Source organism: Sinocyclocheilus anshuiensis, unplaced genomic scaffold (assembly GCF_001515605.1).
Source record: "Sinocyclocheilus anshuiensis isolate Anshui unplaced genomic scaffold, SAMN03320099.WGS_v1.1 scaffold457, whole genome shotgun sequence".
NCBI classification, from domain to species: Eukaryota; Metazoa; Chordata; class Actinopteri; order Cypriniformes; family Cyprinidae; genus Sinocyclocheilus; species Sinocyclocheilus anshuiensis.
This window is the reverse complement of record NW_015537939.1, coordinates 929,528-944,815: the sequence shown is the minus strand read 5'-3', so window position 1 is coordinate 944,815 and position 15,288 is coordinate 929,528. Positions and strand designations below refer to the sequence as shown.

At 35.3% G+C, this 15,288-nt stretch overlaps 1 protein-coding gene across 3 annotated transcripts in view; it reads right to left on the bottom strand.

Annotated features, from left to right (window-relative positions):
* Window positions 1–15,047, bottom strand: part of LOC107661470 (endoplasmic reticulum mannosyl-oligosaccharide 1,2-alpha-mannosidase-like) — an 18,950-nt gene extending 3,903 nt beyond the window's left edge. Inside the window, exons 1-14 of one of the 3 annotated variants that reach the window (XM_016451087.1) lie at window positions 14,747–15,047; window positions 13,407–13,498; window positions 13,117–13,245; window positions 11,104–11,212; window positions 10,732–10,919; window positions 9,631–9,767; window positions 8,906–9,015; window positions 8,604–8,795; window positions 7,725–7,873; window positions 7,404–7,592; window positions 7,081–7,271; window positions 4,431–4,551; window positions 1,159–1,353; window positions 697–828 (exon numbers count right to left, since the gene is read on the bottom strand). In XM_016451087.1, coding sequence (XP_016306573.1) covers window positions 697–828; window positions 1,159–1,353; window positions 4,431–4,551; window positions 7,081–7,271; window positions 7,404–7,592; window positions 7,725–7,873; window positions 8,604–8,795; window positions 8,906–9,015; window positions 9,631–9,767; window positions 10,732–10,919; window positions 11,104–11,212; window positions 13,117–13,218 — 1,815 coding nt within the window. In that variant the 5' untranslated portion in view covers window positions 13,219–13,245; window positions 13,407–13,498; window positions 14,747–15,047. Of the gene's footprint in view, window positions 1–696; window positions 829–1,158; window positions 1,354–4,430; window positions 4,552–7,080; window positions 7,272–7,403; window positions 7,593–7,724; window positions 7,874–8,603; window positions 8,796–8,905; window positions 9,016–9,630; window positions 9,768–10,731; window positions 10,920–11,103; window positions 11,213–13,116; window positions 13,246–13,406; window positions 13,543–14,746 lie in introns of those variants that run through there. The other 2 variants (XM_016451078.1, XM_016451095.1) reach the window with 2 other exon arrangements.
* Window positions 15,048–15,288: the final 241 nt, after the last annotated feature.

Below are 15,288 nucleotides of genomic sequence, written 5' to 3'. Positions count from 1 at the left end.
TTACACCAAATACACAAAATAATGTTCTTTTTAGCAACATCATATCACCCCTTTAAAGAAAAAATGTAAATGTTAGACTAGTATATTATATATATATATATACACACACACACACACACACACACACCTATTAAATATCTAATGAGTAAACATCTAAAACTATGAAAACTGAAATACTGAAATAAAACAAAATATAAATATTAGATGAAAAACTCAAACTTAAAGAAAAATAAACTAGAATAAAATGAGTTGAACTAAAGATGAAATAGTAAATGAAAGATAAATTACAAAAGCACATCAAATTACTAAAACAAAACAAAATTAAAATGAAAACAGAACGTATAAAAATAAAAGCTACTCAAAATATCAATAACTTACTACAGGTGAAATTTTGACAATAACACCCTTACTGTATGTACAGCACACAACTATTTTTTATTAAAAACTAATTCACCAAAAGTTTTTTTTTTTCATGTTCTAAAGGTTGTAGTACTCTCCTAGTGGCCTTGGATTCTATTGCAGATTATTTATTCATATTCATATTCATATTTATGTATGTATGTATGTATGTATGTGTGTGTGCGTGTTTTTTTTTCAAGCATACATTTTTGTCTCAGATTTTTGAACCCCCGTGGTATAAAAAAAAAAAAATCAAAATTCAAATGTAGACCTAAATATTTTGTAGTTCTTACTCACTCTGGTGTACTTGTTGAAACTTTGCAGTATGTCCCAGCCCCAGTCCCTGTATTTGCTGTCCTTGGTGAATCTGTACATGTAGAACAGACTCTCAACGGTCTCCGGTCTCAGTAAGTTGTGTCTGTCTGCAGGCTGCACACACATATTGAAAGAGAAAAATATCTGTTCATGTAAAAGGGCATCAACTTTTTTTTTTTAAAGTCATCCTCATCAGTGCTGAGCGCAGAAATGCTGTTCTTCAGAACAGATACTAGAAAAGATAAACACAAAGGCCTTGATTAGACAGTCTGAACACAGTTTCTGCACTATTTGGGGGCTTATTACCATTTTATTTCTGGACGAAGGAAAGAAAATGAATGATGGCTCCATTCCAAAGCCTGCATCAGCAGTTTAAGGCCATGGCTCCAACCGTTCAGGGAGTTTATTGTCAGAAATGAGTGGTGACTGTACAGGTTAGTGTACCTTCACATCGATGTCCCGTCCGTTGTTGGACTGAAGGTTAAAGTGAGCGATCTCTGGGCTCAGGCCCGTCTCCATCTGTGCATACATCTGATGACACGTCTCCATCAACTGCAGAGCCAGGTCCATGTGATCAGCAGGCAGACCGTTGTGAGCACCGAGAGCCAGTGTGCCAGGAAGAAAACACACCAAATGATCCTGAATCAGACAGAGATGGAGAAAGAGTTTAACCCTGTAAATACTATTGTATCATATCTGTTACAAAAAAATATAAGTCTGATAATTATCAACCTGATCAAAACTTTGCTGAGAAACCTGATGTACACAATCTTCTACATAACTTCAGTTGTGTGTTTCATAGTACTATTACTGCTTGTAGTATAATTACATGTAAAAAAAAATAAAAAAAAAGTGTACTGTGCTAGACTAACTGAGACTTGTCACAGCACTTGTATAGTGTTGCTCTCTTTTTGGTCTGATTGCTTTTATTATTCTCCTCATTGTAAGTTGCTTTGGATAAAAGCATCTGCTAAATGATTAAATGTAAATGTTCAAGATAAACACATACTGGACTGAAGCAACTTTTTCTTGATTACCCATACATAATGTTTTAGAAAAATCATGTAAAAATGTGAGTTTCAAATATGACATCAGGCTTTTTGAGAAATGTTTATTTGTATATCTCTCACTTATCCTTGTACTGCATTACATAGCATTATATGCACAATTAAAACTAAAGAGCTTTGATGATAAAACTAAGAATTAAATATCTTACTAAGACTTTGATTATTGGTAGACAGAGTGACAAATTATATTTATATGTATTTTACTCTATGTAAATTGTCTGCAATACTATTATAAAGATCTTATTGTTTTACATTACAAGTTATCAGAATTTTATCTTACTTTTTGACCATATAAATATTAGCAACTACACCAAATTGCATACTTGTGCTCAATTTGGGTCTCTGAATAAAAAGCGTGTTTTTTTCCTCCTTGAGGATGAGCTCCATATTTTATTATATTATACTATATGAGTCATAAAAACCAGGGCCCGTATTCACAAAACATCTTAAGGCTAAAAGTAGCTCATAACTCGCTGATTTAGGAGAAAATCTTAAAAATAATGAGCGTGTCATTCCTAAATTTAGGACTTTCACAGGAGTATTTCACAAAGCGTTTTAGCACTAAAACTAACTCCTAAATCTGTGAAACGTTAGGAGTAGTGAAGAGGACTCCTAAGTCACCAAGACCAAGCCATCAGAACGATGGCAATCTGTCTCAGAACGTAAACATTTTAGAAACATTTGACGATAATGAGATTTTAAAAAGGTATATCAATAAAAAGGTATATACAATTTTCCTTTGATTAGCCTACATCCTTGTTTTCATTAATCAGTTGGGCAAGAAGTAACAGCTCTTCTTGTGTCCAGTTTGGTTTTCTTTTACATTTGCATGTCTTACTATCAGCCATGATTATTCCACTCTGTTAATTAAAAGGCTGTTTATATGCATATCCACTAATTGTTTACAAGAAGCATACATGTAAGAGGCTGACAATTAGCGGAACATATACTTGTTTAATTAGTGACACTTAGCCTGCATTTTAAAAATATTTATTTGAATGTGGCAATTAACATTTTTATTTTTAAACTTTTATTTGAATATGGCAACATAAAATCGTGCTCTAACAGAGACAGAGACATAGAAATAAATCTCTGACAGAGACTATCAGCCAATCACTGCATGCATAGTTAGTAAGCATACCGACATCATCCATAGCAACGAGGTCAACCCCACCCTTACTCTTAGCTTAAGACTTCTCTCTATTCCTTAGTAAAAGTTTGTCTCAGCAGCTTTGTGAATAGGATTTAAGAGAAAACTCTTAGCTAAAAACTGCTATTTAGGAGAACTCTTAGTGGTAAGATAAAATGTTTTGTGAATACGGGCCCTGGGCTTTATTCATGGAAATATTGTAGAGCACAAATAAATAAAGGTTTAAAAATAAAAATGTTAATTGCCACATTCAAATAAAGATTTTAAGATGCAGGCTAAGTGTCACTAATTAAACTAATTAACTAACTAACTAATTAAACACATGTATATGTTCAGCTAATTGTCGGCCTCTTACATATGTGCTTCTCAAAAACAATTAGTGGATATGCATATAAACAGCCTTTTAATTAACAGAGTAGAATAATCATGGCTGATAGTAATACATGCAAATGTAAAAAAACAAACTGGATGCAAGAACAGCTGTTACTTCTTGCCCAACTGGTTAATGAAAAAAAAGGATATAATCAAAGAAAACTTTTGAGTTCGGATAACCTCCAAAACCAAAGGTGATACCTTTTTAAAAGGTCATTATCATCAAATGTTTCTAAAATGTTTACATTCAGAAGCAGATTGCCGGTGTTCTGACGATTTGTGCTACCCTGTCAGATTCTGCAACCTCCCATTAAAACAGATGGTAGCATAATTCGATAGCAAAAAGTGCTACCTATCAGATTTTGCTTCCAGCATGATATTAATAAGGTGTGAGGCTTTATTAACATGTACACCTACCCCAACCCTAAACCTACCCTTACAGTAGGATAAATACAGTGTTGATAGCATAATCTGATAGGGAGCATTATTTGTCAGAACACCGGCAACAGCCATTTTAGGAATAGTTTGTGGCTTGGTCTTAAGTGACTTAGGAGTCCTCTTCACTACTCCTAACATTTCACAGATTTAGGAGCTAGTTTTAGTGCAAAAAAGCTTTCGAGCAAAATTTAGGAGTCCTAAATTTAGGATTGACACGGCCATTATTTTTAAGATTTTCTCCTAAATCGGCGAGTTATAAGCTACTTTTAGTCTTAAGATGTTTTGTGAACACGGGCCCTGATGTATCAAATATGATTCACAGTTTTTTTTATTTTTTTTATTTGTAATAAGATTTAATCCTGGAGATTATAGGATCAGATGCTGTGCTGCGTGGTATAGATTAAAGCTATTTATAGTGTAACCACATAAGGAAAAAAAAATCAACCAAAAATGAAAACTCTGTCATTATGTACTGTTTTTCCAAATCCGTATGCTGTCATTTTTCCAAGTGGAATATTAAAGTAGAATTTTTTGCCATTTCCAAGTTTGTGTTCCATGGTACAAAAAACAGCATACAAGTTTGGAACAACATGAAAGCGAGCAAATAACAACAGAATTTTAATTTTTTCAGTGAACAATTCATTAAGAACGACACTTGGCAGCAGAAATGTGGTGAAGTTATGACTCACCATTTTGGGATTGAGATGGCCATTGGACAGCTCCCCAACGAAGGTCAGTTTGCTAGGAGAAGTCTGTCTCAAGAGATTCTTTTTGACACCTTCTATAGCCTGAAGATAGTCCTCTAGCAGCCTGGAAAGATATAGATGCATCACACTCTGCATTTGAAGTGATTAAGTTTGCCCTCTAGAGGCAAAATGAGCTACTGCATTTTAATTGTACATTGGGAGCACCCCAGACTTCAGTTGATACTCAAAAGTGCAATACATAAAATCCATATAGAAAGTAAGAGCTGCGATTCAACCCCATTAAGGTCTTAGTGAGATTACACAGACAGGAATCAGGATACAGAGGTCATTTAAATGAACCACCTTACACATCAATGACTAGCATATCCATCACTGACCTGGTCTTGGGTTGATTTGATATTCCTGACCAGAGACAGTTATCAAACCTCATTAAGAGTCAGTGTCTACTGAACCCCAGTGAACACCTTTTTATTTAATTATTCAAAACTGAACCCTATGAAAAAAATACTATCAGCGAGGAGCGAGTGTATGTGATGTCAACACAGCGGGAGTCCAACGAGACTCAGGTGTGAGCAGAAGCACTGACGTGAATGACAATGACTCGTCAAGCTCCGGCAGAAAGAACAGGAAGACAGAATAACATCCTGTCAAATGCAGAAAACGGTTGATGTCGCATTTCGCCAGGAGTGAAGGCACCTTGGCACCGTCCCTAATGGTGGACGTGCAAAACGTGCCTGTGACAGTTGTTGTTATAATGCTGCTGTCTTGCAGGGGCTTTTTCACTCATTTACTGTCAGTTAGACAACACAACTTAAAGGGATAGTTCACCCAAAAATGAAAATTCTGTCATCATTTACTCACCCTCATGTCGTTCCAAACCTGTATGAGTTTCTTTCTTATGTTGAACACAAAATAAGATATTTTGAAGATTGCTGGTAATCAAACAGTTGATGGTTGCCATTGACTTCCATAGTATTTTTTTTTCCACTATGGAAGTCAATGGCAATCTTTATTTGACCCTCTAACTCTAACACTTTCTATTCTATTTTAATTCTACTTTATCTATATTTATCTTTTTTTATTCTTTATTTAAAAAAAAAAACTAGCTTTCTATTTTTTCTATTCTATCTACTTGTTTTTCTTTGTGTGTTTGTAAGTCGCTTTGGATAAAAGCGTCTGCCTAAATGCTAAATGTAAATTTAAATGTAAGTTCAACTGGTTAGAAAAGTAATAGCACACCTCACCTCAAAAAAGAAAAAAAAAAGAAAAAAGGAATATAAAACAAAAAATAAAATCAATCATTTTAAATGCTACAAGTGATTTTAGGCAGCATAATATTATAATGAATAGTATAAAAATAGTATAAAATTCTAAAAGTATAATGGCATAAAAAATGAATAAGATTGCATTGTTATTAAATTATTTGCAAGCATTAAATGGCAAAGGTAATCTAAATGTAATAATAGAGAAAATAAGCATACAGAAGTAAATATCCAATATTGTCCAATAGATTTCCAATATCAACTTATATTGATCAGTATAATGCATAAGTATATATATATATATATATATATATATATATATATATATATATATATATATATATATATATATATATATATATATATATATATATATATATATATATATATATATATATATATATATATATATATATATATATATATAATTTTCTCCCTTTTTTTAAATTATGAGTGAGTAATTTCCTTTTGAGTGTTAGATTAAAGCAGGCAAATTAAATGTAAAATAAAGGAAAGAAACATTCAATTAAATATCGACTGACCGTAATAAATAAATACAATTAAATAAATAAAAAAATTAATTAATTACAATTAAATACATAAAATGCATACTACTGTGCATCCCTACTAAATAAGTACGAGTAATAGTGATGCTGGAAATCCAGTTAAAAATATTGCATTAGTATACCAGTTTACTATTTTTCTTTTTTATATTAAAATACGTTGAGCAACACTGGACCAACAGTGAATTCGGGATTGGACTATCGGTTTGATTGTCCAATGGCTGTTCAGAAAGCCTGTTTTAAAAACGAGCATTGTTTTCGTGACTGCTTGATGTTCCTAGATGTGCACAAATTACACACTTCACCTTTATTCTAATTCACAAGAGGTTTTTAAGTGCTAGAATGCAGACGCTGACATTCAAACAGAAGCACCTGCACTTGAAATACAAAATATAATTTAAGACCTCTTAAAACAAATTCCACCAAGAAATGACTAAGACATCAGAATAAAATAATCCAATAGTGAATGCACTGAAGTCACCTCCAGGTTTCCTATGCCCTGTACATTTATCACCGTCAAGGCTAAGTAGCATGTCTACGGTTTTCAAAAAGCAGTCCTTATGTAATGATTAAAACGTGCTCAGAGTCTTTTTATTTCCTTTTCTGGTGCAATTCACCCTTTCAGTGACTGACAATGTGAATCAATCATATTAGCCCATCTGTGACCAGAATCATAACCTCAGTACATTAGGTTCAGTGTGCATCGCCAATTCCCTGGAACCCATTAGCTAAAAGCACCAGTGGGCTATTGACACTCGGTCTAAGCACTGAAAGCCAAAGCTGCATTTGTATCTGCTGTTAACTCACTCAGTCTCTTTCTTGCCACCCTGTAGCCACTGTTTGAGCAGGTACTCGTAGTAGCTGTCCGCACGGGCCCCCAGCGTAAAGGCCCCTCGACGTGTGAATTTCCCACTGTTTGTGTTGATGAACATGGGTACCAGACCGTCATGCTTTCCCTCCAATCGGTGAACCTGTCTGGTCACCTCCTCCACTGCATTCTAAAAACAGAGGGCGAAAAATAAAATAAAATCAATACAGACAATACAATTACATACATTTAAATAAAAAGGTAAAATAATAATAATAAAAAAAAATGTAAAAAATTAAAAAGATACCTAGACATAAAGTACCTGGTACTGTGGGTCCTGTGTGAGTCGGCTGAGCTCTCTGAACTCCAGCTGAATGCTGGTCACCTCTGCGACTGTGCTGTCTGTGGTCCATCGTGGAGGGTGAGCGGTTCCTTTACCAATGTTCACGTCAGAGTAGGGGATTTTAGATGGGGTTTTGAATGCAGGCATTAATCTGAACCCAATGTCTTTCTGCAAGAAAAGAGACACAACATGTATTGAGTTCTGTGGTCCGTTGAAATAAACCTTTAAAAGCTATACTTTACATTTACAAGGACAAAAATGAATGATATTGGAGATGCTACTAAGATATGAAGTACTTACAGCTTTATCCAGGAAGAGAGTGTCTCCGGTCAGGTGGTATGTGCTCAAGAGACCCCCCAATATACGGATGGTACTCTCAAAAAGATTCACATCCACATTCTTGGAAAAGGATAATTCTGTCTCAACCCACTTCCTGGCCTCCGCAAACTCTATTACAGAAAGAATTAGAGAGAGAGAGAGAGAGAGGGGGGAAAAGGCAAAAGGAGGGACATAAAGAAAAAATATGATTTTTCCATTATTATTTGAAGTTTTTATTGCTTAATATATATTTTTTCATGGGTGTTTCTTCAGATTTTGGAACTTTTGTCTCTGCGGACTTTCTCAAAACACACTCTCTAATTTAAATTGATCTACTAACAATGTCCAACAAAGGACAATTTAAATTTTTGTCATTTGCATATTGTAATTTGACAAAATTGCAGCTTGACTGGAACGCACAATACAATAATAAAAAAAAAAATATATGAAATTTTATGTTTACCTAGATTTTTCTTTATTTCCTTCACATCTCATATTTCATCAAAAGAATACGCTTCACTGACACTATTTTTTTTTAGTAAATTTCACACAGTAAATAAAAAAAAAGATTTTTATGGATGGATTTTCCTATTCTAAGATTGCAAGACAATGCTAAAGTCATAAAATCTATACATAATAGCCATTTGAAAGATAGCAAATAAATAAATAAAAATAAATAAATTCAACTCAGTTTTAATGTGGCCGTTATATAACAAAAAGAAAAATGGTCACTTTTAATAAAAATCAACATCTGGGAAATGAAAGTGCCTGTGGCTGAAGACACACTCATTTTGACAATAGGAAAGAAAAAAAAAAGTATACATCTGAAATCTGAGCACAGCGGTCATGAAACAGACTCACCGTCTTTCAGTCCCAGGATCCACATGGTGTCCAGTGCATCAATGAGAGTTAGGCCCAGGCCAAACCACTCTCCATGGGTCTTAGATATGGGCTTCAGTTCATCATGACCCCACGCAAAGGCCTTATAGCCCTTCCATGCGTGCCTGAAGGCCTCCTGCACCGCCTCCACACGATCCACGGCCTTCACTGTGACTGTCACAGAAAGACATTCAGATGATCACATGTCTGTGATGGCTGATCTCTAGCACAAGCCAAACTTTGGCATGGACAAATGCCTCAAATTACGGGATGAATTCTGATACCTGGTTTTAAGTTGGCAGCTTCCTCGGCATCAGCCACGGTTCCTTCTTTTCCATGGGCGGTGGACTGAAGCTCCGTCCCCTGCTCCGCCTCGATCATCGCCCCGCGCCAGCTAGGAATCCAAAAACTGGCATCAGTTATGACAGCAGTTTATCTAAGATCCAACCCAGAGATTCAACACCTGTAATCGCACCGTTTCCTCCCACACGCCTCACGATTATAACCGCAATTACACTCGAGCGGGAGGTAGAGTCCTGTAACAGGACACAGCTGGAGGAAATGAAAGCTCATCACAACTCTGTGTTACCAGCTCTGCTGTTAATAAACTCTTCCTTAGGGCTCTAGCACTGCACAGGAGTCTTTATCTTCAGCTCCTGTTGTGTATTTCTCTGCTCTTTCTAAAAAGGAGAGTTCATCCTAAAATGAAAATTCTGTTATTATTTACTCACTCTCACATTTCTTTTTTTGTTTTTTTGTGGAACAAACAATGTGATATTTTTAGTACACTTTCTGTCATTGTATGTATGGAGCTCCAAGCAGTGAGACTAATAAGAATAAGTGTCAATAAAACTCATAATTACTGTCTGAGCTTTAATGCCTCTACTTATTCAAAAGGTTAAACACTAAGCCAACAGCAAATAAATGTCAAAGTCTAATCCTAGGCAAATCATCATTATCAAAACTCTCATATAAAATGGCCTAATTTCTTGAATGTAATAAGCCAAACCTAATGACTGTTTTTGCTTCTTTCCCTTCGTCTTCATCTCTCCTGACCATGGCTTCTTCTCCATCTCTCACCTGCCAGTCTGACACATTCCCTCGCTTCTGTAGGACTGGAGGACCACGCTTGCTAGGTGGCTTCCTCTGCAGATTCAAACCGCCCAACATAAAAAGACAAGAGTAGGTGAAGAATCTAGTATCTTATAAGAAGGTGAATTAATGTGCTTAGATCAGCATGGTTGTGGTTTAAATTAATAAAATATTAAAATATATAAATATTAAAATAATATTTGTTTCAGTTTATTTATTTTAACCCTTTTATTTTGAATTTAGATTATTCTTTATTATTATTATTATTATTATTATTAATAATATTAATTCATTGATTTATTTATATTTATTTTGTATTTACAAATAATCCTAATTTTTGTATCTTTTTAAATGACTTAATATTATATATTTTCATTGTTATTATTGATATTATTTTATTCTGAATTATAAATAATATTTATTTATTTTAATTTAATTATTGTTTTAAATTTAGAAACAATCACATTTTTTAAATATTGTTAAAACTTATTTATTTAGAATTTAGAAATACTAGCAAATTTTTGTATATTTTTTATTATTTTCTTTATTACTATTAATATTAATTAATGAATTAAATGATTTATAATGCTTTAATTTTGTATTTAGAAATAATTGTACCTTTTTGTATCTTTTTAAATGATTTAATATTAATATAAAATTATTTTTAAAGCTTTTATTTGGAATTTAGAAGCAGCTGTAATTTTTGTATCATTTTAATTTATTAATATAATAATACTAAATAAGCTGGTCTTTTCAGCAGGAGCTGTAAAAAAAACCTTTGCAAATGAGTAGAGAAATGATAAAGTGAACAATATACTATTTTGCAGATCCTTAATATCTGAGAAGTATTCCAACTAGGGTTGCAAAGGGGTGGAAAATTTCCGGTAAATTTCCAGAAACTTTCCAAAAATCCCTAGAATATGCCAAAAACAATCCTGGAAAGTTTCCAAAATTTCTGGAATTTTTCCCAAATTTACTGGAAATTTTCCACCTTTTTGCAACCCTAATTCCTACTAACCATAGCTGGAGGTTTGGGAAGTAATGGAATGCTTGGTCTTTGAATCTCTGGCATCACTTCTGGCGGGATGTCCTGGACCCCCAGGACAACTCCTGGCAGGATCTTTGGGATGAGGCCAGGAGGAATGGGCCTGAGACCTCGGTTATCCATTTCAACCCAGTCCTCCTTCAATGATCTATCAGAGAGTCCTGGAGAATGAACAGACAGAAATACATAATATGTGAATTATTAATAGCAAACGGCGTGATGTTTAATAAAACTTCTTCCCCAGAAGCTAATATAAACGGGCAGAGGTTGTACCAATCATCCAACTTTTGTGTTTTCACCTTTCATATCCAGTGAAATGTCATTAAAGGTGGATGTATGAAATACCTCTCCATTGCTCCGTCAGGCTGGGATAGGAAAGAATCCCACAGATGAACAGGAAGGCCAGCAGGAAAAGAATCAGACTGCGCTGAAGCCGAGACAGCTGCTTCCATTTCTGCCAAAACAAACACAAACAATTCAAGGACAATTGGAGGAAAGTGCAGCAATTTTATATTTGATGGCTTGATGTGGCAATTGCAATGACTGCCAAATATAGTACTAAAAAATACAGCTACATGGAAACAAAAATATGATTTATCCCTCAAGTTTTCTCTCAGTACAGACCTCTTTATAATTTAATCAACCTAACTAATTCATTCGACGTGAATCTCAGATAATGGAAGACATTAAAGGGACAGTTCACTCAAAAATTCATTAATTTCCTCGCCGGCATATTGTTTAAACCTGCATAATTTTCTTTCTTCTGTGAACAAAAAATTCAATACAATACCTTTCAAAAGTTTGGGGTAAGTTGACTTTTTAAAGGGGTCATATGATGCGATTTCAATTTTTCCTTTCTCTTTGAAGTGTTACAAGCTCTTGGTGCATAAAGAAGATCTGTAAAGTTGCAAAGACTAAAGTCTCAAATCCAAAGAGATATTCTTTATAAAAGTTCAGAGTCAGCCACGCCTACCTAAAACGGCTCGTTCTAACACGCCCCCACATATCTACCTCACTATGTGGGAAGATTTGCATAACGCCGCCCAAATGTTCACGCAAAGAAAGAAGGCGTAACTTTTAGTCTCACTGTAGTTTTGTTGACGCTGCAGCCATGTCGTGAAGACGCTGTGTGCTTCGTTGTGAAAGCGAAACTACTTTGTTTGGTCTTCCAAAAGAGGACGATATCCGCTTCGTCATGCCTAGAGCTGATCTGTGCTGGTCGCTGAGGGAATACATCAACTTTCACCGTGGACGAAGCGGAATCCAGCCCGGGGTCCGTCACATGTGGTTGCCGCTCAGTCGTCGGATCCGCCGGGCGCGCCATTCTCAGCTCACTCTAGAAATCGACGCGTTTCAAAAAGGCGGGGCATAGAGGAGAAACAATAATGTACAGTATGTGGAAAATAATGTGTTTTTTTTTTACTTTAAACCGCATAAACACATTTCATTAACCAATACACAAAATAATGTTCTTTCTAGCAGCATCATATGACCCCTTTAATGTTTTTTTAAAAGAAGTCTCTTAAGCTCACCAAGACTGCATTTATTTGATCAAACAGTAAAAACAGTAATATTGTGAAATATTACAAGTTAAAAGAACCGTTGTATTTTAAAATGCAATTTATGATATCAAATCTAAATTTTCAGTTGACATTACTTCACTTTTGAGTGTCACATGATTCTTTAGAAATCATTTTAATATGCTGATTTGATGCTAAAGCAACATTTCATATTAATATCAATGTTGCCCATAGCTTTGTGTGAGGAATAGACTAAATGAATCTTTAACAATTTGAGTTCTCAAATTTTTTTTTGTTGTTTAAATGACACGATCACATTGAACTGGTGTTGCATGAACAAGATCCTCCTTCTGGGTTCCCAAGAAAAAAAATAACAGTATGTGGTTTAGACAGACGTGACGGTGATTAAAAAATACTGTAACAGAGTTTTAATTTTTTGGTGAATGGTTCCTTAAAGCTAAGTGTTTAAATTAAAAGTACATTTTTCAAGCTAAACGTACGTGTTTCGGCTAAGCAGGGAGTGCGCATCTGCTTTTTGGAGATAATTGAGTATATACAAATTAGTAGATTAAATAAAAGAGGGAATGTGGTTTCCTAAGACTGAACACGACAACTACAGTGCCAGCATTTTGTTCCCAGAATATTAAACAGATGTCAAGACATCTCGCAGACAGGAAAATGGCACTCATTTACACAAACAAATAAAGAGGCAGAAGCCATCAGCCTTCAAACATCACCGGTAATGAATGAAAAATACATAATGCTTCATATTTTTGTCCTGCAAAACCAAGTAAAGAGTTTAGATGCCATTTTAAGAAGAAAATACCCAGGCACTAACCCTCCAGCAGGACTGTCTCCGGTGCTTGCCGTTGGTGTAGCTGCGGCTGTGTTGGTCTCCCAGCATCAGAGAGACGAAGTCCTTCCTCTGTGGCGAATACATCTCTAACACAGCCACCACTCAAAAACACTGACTCAAATAGGTGAGAGAGGGACACAGATACCAAGTGATTTTCCCACAAATCACTATTCGGAAAATGAGCTGGTCTGTTGCTCCAGCGACACTGATCTTTGCAGGTCTCTGAGGAGAATCGAGGTGTAAAATACAGATCTGTTCACAAGATTAATTACCACCAGACTAAATCTGGAGTAAATTGAGGCAGGGGGTGGCACACTGGCATCCATCTGATCTGAGAACAACAGCATGGGACAGGGCCGTTCACCTTGTTGTCCCAGGGGCCATGGGAGCCATGTAAGAGGGGATTAGGAACATTAGCCTAAGTCCATCTGGTTTCTATCATACCAACCTGAGCTTATTGGATGGAATAGATTTAAAGACACTGGCCTGTCAAGATGACACACATATGCTGCCTATACAGGAGAAGGTTGAACGCAGGTTGTCCCAAATGCAAATTACAAGTAAAATCATCTGAGTGTGTAACTTTAGTGTGCAATGAACTACAAGCTCTGTTTTGAGACAAGGTTCCCACACTTTTAAACCATTTCCATGACCTTTCCTGTTGTTTTTTTATTACTGGATATGAATATTTCTTGTATATTCAATTAATATATAATCTTAATATATTCAAATTAAGACTGATTTACTAATGAATCACTCCGAATGATCTGTGAACCAGTCAACTGATTCACTAAAAAGAATCAACTCAAAAGAGCTTCCGAATTACACATTAGCTTACTATGGCTTTCCAGCAAGTTTTATACTACACAAGTCAATTTCTATTCAAAGAAAACTCTTAGAATACAACATTGTCAATCAATCAATCAATCAATCGAATCTCAAAATCTGATCTGATTCTGTGGGTCATGTTGAGTCAAATGACTGCTTTAAATTTCCACCCAACTATATTCCACTATTTTTAATTTTCTGAAACATCATTTACATTGACAGTGGTATTTTTTACCATTACTTTATCTTTTGAACCTTTGAACTTTAGCCTAAAATCATAGGTCAGTCATATTGACTGTCAGCCATTTTAACTTTAGTCATAAAATTTGGCAGCATGTTCTGAGGTAAGTAAAAAAAAAAGTTTGGGCCATATGCAATACCCATTGTTTTTTAAATACTGTAAATGTCTTGACAATATCGTTTCAATTTGGTGACAGCGCCCCTATTGGTTAAAATGTATAAGCTTTTGTATAGTAAATAATTCTACTTATGACTTCTAAATCTTTTTTTAATTATAATTCTCAGCAGGGACGGGTAGTCACTTTAGAAAATACTTGAATATGGTGCTGGACCAGTACTTGCTATTTTTATTTTACATTGGCCGATTTCTAATTGTACACAGCTATGCTGCAAATGCTTTGGCAATATAAATGTAACGTTTGTCAGACCAATAAAGCACAGTAAAATAAAAAGAAAGAGAACAATGCATTGATTCTATATTAACTGCTTAATCCATCTGCTCAGGTAAGGGAGTAAGTGGCCTCCAAACGCATCCTCGTTTTACCTTTCTCTGGACAACTTGCTGCTCCTGGTTAGGAGGAGGATCTATATGCATGAAGAGGAGGTCACAGCCCATGCATCCCATCCACTGTGCGAGTAGTGATAGTGTACACTCAGTGTGTAGGTGACAGCAGGAGTGGCTATCAGATCTCTATCTCTCCTCCATCACGCTGCTCTCCTACAAACCGCGTGTTCCTCCCACAAAACGCTCATTTAGGCTGATATACAGTCTATTCGTAATGTGTCAATCTGTCGAAAAATAAGCATGACCGCTGTTAATAGTCAAACAGCTGTGTGCAGGGAAATGTTTATGTGACAGCGCCTTACTGAATCACGTGATCCTCACGCACACGCGTCATTCGTTGGGGCTCCGCCCTCTTTTATTAACACGTTCATCACCTTACAACTGTTCTTACCTTACTAGGGCATCAAAAATGTCAGTAAACATAATTATAGTAATACTGATGATAGCGTGGTTTATCATCTTAATTTTTCTATATTCGTATAGTGCTTGGTTATTAATCAAGTTACAAAAACGTTACCACA